The sequence below is a fragment of the Limulus polyphemus genome, unplaced genomic scaffold (assembly GCF_000517525.1).
Source record: "Limulus polyphemus unplaced genomic scaffold, Limulus_polyphemus-2.1.2 Scaffold3680, whole genome shotgun sequence".
Taxonomy (NCBI): domain Eukaryota; kingdom Metazoa; phylum Arthropoda; class Merostomata; order Xiphosura; family Limulidae; genus Limulus; species Limulus polyphemus.
The window spans coordinates 69190-77023 of NW_013669290.1; the positions used below are offsets into that span (position 1 = coordinate 69190).

General features: G+C 31.3%; 1 protein-coding gene across 1 annotated transcript in view; it reads right to left on the bottom strand.

The window, feature by feature from the left end:
- The window catches only part of LOC106469844 (zinc finger protein 214-like), a gene marked incomplete at its 3' end in the record, with an annotated part of 55249 nt that extends 48779 nt beyond the window's left edge, over positions 1 to 6470 (bottom strand). The window contains exon 1 of the mRNA XM_022398396.1: positions 6328 to 6470. Coding sequence (XP_022254104.1) covers positions 6328 to 6436 — 109 coding nt within the window. The remainder of the gene's footprint in view (positions 1 to 6327) is intronic.
- Between the last annotated feature and the right edge of the window lie 1364 nt (positions 6471 to 7834).

The following is a 7834-nucleotide window of genomic DNA, read 5'->3' on the forward strand; positions in this document are numbered from 1 at the left end:
GAGTAACAATGTAAAAGATCGTGAAGATTAACCCTACTGAGACGGTCTAATGGGTCTTCTATGGTCACGGGTCAAAGGCCATGTTTGTAAACTTACATTCAAACATTTATTGAACTACTTTTTTATGAATGTATGTTAATAAGTTTCGTATCAAATTGTAGATTATACTTCATATTTTAGTATTATACATTAGTTAATTTCTTAATTTAAAAGTAAAGATGAAAAAAATCCTAAATATCAATTTTTGTTTGCCATGTGGTATGTTGAATGCAGTATTGGTTCTGATTAGATGTTTATGATGTCCATATAAAATGTCTGTAGTTTCTTATGAATTAGGAATTCAAATCATCGATACTGACAGGCTAGAATATAAAATAAGAACCTACTATATTTTCTATTTGATGAGATATTGCCAAATTTAGTGATATTTAGTGAATCAAACACAGTGGCCCTACCCACCTCTTTGTATTTTTGGAAATACTTACATACACCTACTTCTGTCTATAATGAGTGAATAACCAATCAAAAGCTCAGTTTGTCCCCCCCACATGGTTATATGAGCCTCTGCAAAGTATTTTTGTGGGAAACCCTTTCTTTTCATGGTAGATTCCAAGTGGTAAGGTAAGACATTAGTGAGTTTGAAAAATCATATTTTTCTACACAAAAATACAGCTTAGTTACTAAGCCTGCTAACTTATAGTGGAATTCTGTGGTATCTATACAGTAATTTATGACCTTTTATTTCAAAATGCATAAATAAAATATAAAAAAATGATCTTGTTTCACATCCTCCATGTGTGAAATTTGACAAGGCTTAGCAAATTACGGCAGGCAACAAAGTACAAAGTAGTAACTAGAAGAGATAATTGTTTTCTACACTTCTTTATTTACTGTTCTATGTTTACAAAAAAAACTGAAATTTAAGAACTTATTTGTAAATAGCAATATATATATATACATACGTAATGTATTATAATCAAAATGTGACTATTTTACAAAATACTGGTCCACTAGAACAAAGCTAAGACAGGTCACTTTTTAAAGGCGAATTTTATATTTTTGGATACAGTAACATGATTGCACGTGTGCCTCGTCATTCAATTTCTGTAGCATTAGTTAGACCTGTTGATAGGTCAATAAAATAAAAATAATAAATTTTTATACATATAAAATGTTACGAGATTTAAGATATTTAGACTCAATATTTGTGTTATAATTTTTATTAATTCTAAGACAAAAAAGGCATAATTTATATCTATTTCCTATTTTTTATGGTGGTTATGAGGTTGGTCAAGTCTACCAAACCCATACAGAGACACAATATTGAAATTAACAGATAAAATATAAATTTTTTCCTAAACAAATATATGATAATTACCTAGAGGATATTAAGAGGTTATAGAGATATCAAATGGAAAATTTGACAATTTTTTGATGCATAAAAGTATAAAATATCCATTGTAGGAGAGATGTCACATTTCTAACATCTCAAAATTTTATGCATGGATATACATGCTGAGGTCGAAAACCAACCAATATCCTCAATTCACTTCCACAGGTCATCACCCTTTAAGGGACAGAGGATGGAATAACATCTACAACAACTCTAAATGGTTCCTTCACAGACATATAAAACTGCCTAAACACAAAGTATCATCTTACAAGAGAGAGTTTATGCAGATTTTATTTTTCAACCAGAGTAATTGATCTTAATTATTAGGGATTCAACATGGCTTGCAGAAACCATGTGACATAATACAAAAATTAGGATTTCGCATTTAACCATTCACTCCATAGTACTGAATTATTTATCAATAATACACCAAACCCCACTACATATAGTTAGCAAAGTACATTTTAAAAGGTTTTCAGAAAACTACTTCAAGTGATAAAGATAGACTATTTTGTTATGAAAGTATGTGTAATGCACCAAATTTGTTATAAAAGTAGCCCTTGGTGTAACGTGAGTGACTTAAGACAGTTTGTATGATATAAATTGTGACAGTAATAAGGTTTTAGTACTATAGTGGTAATACTCTGATTTTGAAACATAGGAGCAATTCATGTAACCACTCATATTTAAACTTTTAAGATACAATTTTCAAACACGTTCTTAGATGTAGTTACTAACTACACCAATTTAAATCTTTTTTTTACTTTTGTAATTCTGTGTATTAGAAATTTTATTAAACTGACATCAAATAAATCTGTTAAAACTTAAATGATTTAGCTATTTCTAATGTTAAACTGATGTTCCTGGTTTTGATGTCACCTCTGTGGGTTTAACTGTTAAAAAACCCATTAGGATGTATTGTTAGCCACTTAGATGAATTACAAGAAAGTTTGAGGCAGTCATTTTAAGTTATGTTGCAATTAAGGCTATTAGTTTATATATATTTTAGAATCAGGAAGAGATACTGATGTGCTGTGAATTTGATATAATTAATTTGTTGCAACAGTAGTAGTAGCAAAAGTAAAAAAGAACAAATTAGGCTTTCATGTCATCTTTTCTCCAATAAAGTTTATGTTTCTGAAAGGAAAAGAAATTCACCAATAAAATGTTTGATTGTTGTTAAACAAAACTACAGAATGGGTTATCTGTGCTCTGCTTAATTGCAGACATGTTTTTTACACCAACTTTGTTCAGCTTGGGTGATTTTGTTTTTGTTTTCTTACTGGGGGAGTAAAAATTCTCATCATCTTAATCTCCTAGGTTCAATTCTCATTGGCCCAAAACTTGCCCACTTTCTCTTTGTCATCAAAGTTACTAAAACTATCTGTCACTATCACTATTTCTAAATGCTGACTAAAAAAGAAGACAAGTTGCTGGCAACATCAACCATCAACGTTTTGTTCATAATTTATTTTTGAACAGCTGATGACAGGGAAGTAAACTGACTGAACTGCAAAGTTTTTTATTTACTTCATCATGCAATAGCCTCTTGCCTTCTTCATCCAACAGAGTGAAATATGAGGACATCTATGGAGTAGACTAGGGAGTCAAAGTAAACCAAGCAGTCACAGATAAAACTATTTCTTTGGTTCTTTTGAGTTTAAAATGTTTTATTTTCAAAAAACATATAACTGGCAGATTGTGGCAACAAATGCAAAACATTCCCAAAATATGTGTAGTGTAATGATGACAAAAATGTGAATAGATTGAGTGTTAAGTTTCTGAAAGAATAAGCAATGTTTCTTACATTAGCAGAAAGTAAGAAACATTTTAAGATAGAATCATCTAACATAAGACTATACCCCTTCTGATATGGAGGCATATTATATGTTTTTATTTCCTGCTTTTATTAATTTTTTCATTTATTCTGTTTGTATCCAGTTTTGACATAAACAAATGGTTCAGAAAACTGGAGTTGTCTAGTTCTATATAAGAGATAGTATCTACTCTGCTAGAGTGGATTCTGTGCATGTTAACAAGAGTTGACAACTGCAACATCTTATTCTGGATGAGTGGATAATATCTTTACATCACATTCAACAAATCCTGTGAGAGAATAACCAGTTATAAAAAGGTTATAATTCCATTGTATAAGTTACTGGTTAGGCCACATTTTGAGTATTGTGTTCAGTCTTGGGCTCCTTACCTTTAGGAAGGTCATTGAATTGTAGGAAAGGGTTCAAAGAAGGGTTACTAGAATGGTGCCTGGGATGGAGAGGTTGTTTTATGTGGAAAGACTAAGATTTTTGAAATTGTTTTCTCTTGAAAAAAAGAAGAGTTGGAGGGAATCTGATTGGGGTATTTAAAATCGTAAAGAGAATTGACAGTGTTGATGAATCATTTTTTTTTTCATACTTGGGGGTAGGAATAGTAGAACAAGGGGAAATAAGTATAAAATTTGGGATGGGAGGAGCATTCTTCAATTTTATTTTTCTAACAGGTTGGTTGACCTTTGGAATAGGTTGCCTTCAATTGTTGTGGAGGCAGTAAATTTAACTGAGTTTAAGAGAAAGCTTGATAACTATGTAAATAATAAGGGCTGGCTTTAAGATTATTTTATATAGTTTTTTAATATATTTATTGTGATAGTTTTAGTTTAGTTTAGAGGATGGGACAGCCAAGATGGACCAGTAGGTCCCTTGTTGTTCCTAAACATTATGTTATGTTAATATCAATAAGCCATCACAAGAGAAAAGATACAAGTTTCCTTTCAAGATTGAAACATTCATTCTTTCTTAGTTAAACCCAGTTCTACAGAAGTCAGTAGAACTAGATTCTGATTTGATAGAAATAATTGTGTGAGTGTCCACATATGTACAAACACATTATTTGATAGAAATGATTGTGTGAGTGTCCACATTTGTACAAACACATTTCTTTTTTACTTTACTTTGTAAATAAAGTCTATGTTCAATTTTTGTTATCAAATGTATCCAGTCTCCATGTCAGACATACACGACTGTTTAATTAAAATGTAAAACAAGAATTATAATTTAGATACTTATAAAGCACAAATGTTCAAGTTAGTAATTCAGAAGTGATAATTTATTGGAGGTTTGTAACATAACTGTTTACAAGTCATTTGTTTTGCAATTCAATTGTTATGAATTGACTTCACATTACTCTAGCCTTCTGAACTTTTTCTCATTGCTTTAAGTAAGTATTGTTACATCATAATGTCTCATAATTTGTAGCAAGTACTAGGCCTCAGCCAGGCAATATATATATATATATATATTATAGGCAATCAAGTTAAAGTGAAAGTAAAGTTAGAATATGTGAGAGTTTATCTATTTCTAAGGTATTATAAAAACAGGAATAGAGGAAAATAATTTGTCTTGTTAAAGGGTGTTCTGAAGTAACTGATTCCACCTGTGTGGATTTTGATGAAAAGGAGACAATTATCTAAAGCTCTGGATACAACTGGTGTGACCAACAGTTATAGTGGTGATCTTAAAGTGAGTATAACAGCCTTGTATTGTGATAACAGAGTTGAGAATAAAAATTCATCCTGTCGATTGGGTTCTAAAGTAACTGAACCTGCCTGTGTGGACTCTTGCTGAAAAGAGATAATTATTTAAATTTCATTATTAATTGAGATGGTTAACTGTGTAATGAACATTTGTATATATGTTTGACTTGTTTTGAACATATTGTTTTAAAACAAGTGGATTGTGTGCTGTCCATTTATTGTTCAAATTTATTGCCAATAAGTCACAGACGCCTACTGTAAAGATTTCTGCCACCATATAACTGCCACTCATTAATTTCTAACAAAGGTTTAAAACTCAGTTAAGTTTTCAATTACAATTACTTTATAAATTTTCAGTTCAAAACTGCTGTTTTATGGTGGAGTTACTTAATACTCACATGGAAATTAATTCAGATTAAAATAGTACACCATCCCTATTACAGAAATATTTTCAATATCTGTATTAACAAACACCTGAGTGATAAACTGAAAAGTCTGCAGAAGTGTTATGAAGAAGATAGTGAGCTTATAATTCCAGTCTCTCTGAAACAGAAAACAAAGAGACTGAGCTTGTTTACCAGATGAATAAGAGCAATTGAGGAAACCAAAAGTGATTCAACATTCATGAACCAAACTTGTAGAGCAATCACAACCAATACACTTGTTTACCAAAGAGGACCAACAAAGCACTGATGAAATCCTTGTACATTCAATTAGATCCGAATACATTTATTGGTGATTATTACTTCATACAACAGTGAAATATGCAACAGATCCCTTCTAAATTCATTGTCAGATCCAAATATGTTTATCACTGAGTGCCAACAAAGCATCCATAATCAAATAGACAGTAAGATCTCATAAGCCACATGGAAGGTGGGTATGTATGCTGTATATAAGTATGATGCAAGTACTCAAGTTTATCCTCATTCACACATGTTGGTATGGAATAAATTTACAAGTGTCACTGTATTAGGTTCCTGATCATGGCCGTTTATGAAGAGATGGGGGCAGGCATGAGAGGGACACTTGCCCCCACGGAAAACGAGAAACATAATTCTTTCTTTATTCATTCAGCATATGTATATGAATTTTTTTATTGAATTCACAAAATCACACAACTTTCCCACCACCCTGGAAAACTTTGCCCTCCCTGGAATAATTTCCGAGGACACCCATGTTCCTAACATCAAAGACGAAAACAGTCAAGAGAATGCAGCCTAATAAAATTATACTTACTTATATAAATCCCCAGGACAAAAAAAAAATCCTGTACCAGATAAGAAATTTCAAATTAATGATGATAAATTCAGTCCTGCTGCTAAATTACAGCAGGTGAAATTCTTACCAATAATATTATATTGGGAAAAATACAAAACATTAGAAATATATATAGACTTACTACTAGTTATTGTGATAGTTTCATCTTCCTTTTTCATCAATTTGATATTCAACAAAGCATCCTGCTTCTCATCAGGAAATGGTTCAATTTTTATCTTTATTACTTCCATGACTACATTGAAGTTTCACTTTTATATTATGTAAAAAAAAATATAAATCACATCCTTCATAAATTTTACAAAATTCAATAAATACTTTTTTCAAAATTCACATTATCTTAATAACTTGCATATCAAATTATAAGCATTATTTTTTCACATCTTTATATTAAAACAGTGACATTATCTGAAATAATGTGACTTTAATTTAAATGAAGTTTATATTTTAATACAATAAGAGTAGTAAAACACACACAAAAAAAACCTTTACCAACAGTTTAACTTTGAGTTTGATTCAGTTTAAACACGTAATGACTGGGAATTAGTTTTTTACTCTGTTGACTAGATATATCTCATATATATTGTTACGACAGCGTAAGTCACGCGAATCTTGGAGCATGCGCGCTGGAGTTTCTAGAAGGATCATGACTTATCAAAGAACTCCATAAATATCCGAGTTTTTGCCAGGCGCCCTCTTTTTTAGTATATAAGCCCGGCAAATAAAGTCAGAGATAGATAGATCGGAGATATAGATAATTGAGTCAAGCGAACAGTAGGCACTGTAAATAAAGTGTGTGAATCACTGTGAATTATAGCGTATGTTTATAAAAGTAGTTAAGTTAAAAAGACAGTGGAAATTATGTGTATTACTAAAAGTTGTATCAAGAAAGAATAAACTAGTTTCAATCAAGACAGGACTTGTATCACTGAAGATCTTCAGAAAGAATTTCTAACAGAAATTAAAAAATAAGCAGATACATAACAAATTGGTGTCAGATATGCGATGGAAAATAAAAAAGAAAAGGAAAACAAAAAGTGGCAAATCAAACTATGACTCAGCAGATTTGATGGCAGCAATACAGTTGTTGGAGGAAAAAGAAAAGAAACAAGAAAAACGACAAAAGAAACAAGAAAATAGATTACAGCAGTTGTTGGAGGAAAAACAAAAGAAACAAGAAAAACGAGAAAAGAAACAAGAAGAGAAATTACAGCAGTTGTTGGAGGAAAAAGAAAAGAAACAAAAAGAACGAGAAAAGAAACGAAAAGAGAGACTACAGCAGTGGTTCGAGAAGAAAAAATAAATGTTACGTCTCCATTTGTTAATTGATTTTTCCGTAACTTCGTTCCGATGAAACTTTAACGACACAAGTCTTTACTTAATAAAACTGGTTTACTCTTTCCGAACATAACTTTACGATACACTTAATTTCAATATTCGCGCTAAAACAAACACAATAATGAACGAACGTTAACTTCAACAATACGTCTCTCTCTGACTGCAGTTCAATTACTCATTACCTACACACACATTAGCGCGTCACGTTGTCACCCTCTTATATATACCAGACTACCCTATCTAGTAAATGCTAGGGCATTCGTGAAGGAACAAGATAGTCCTAGAAACTAGAG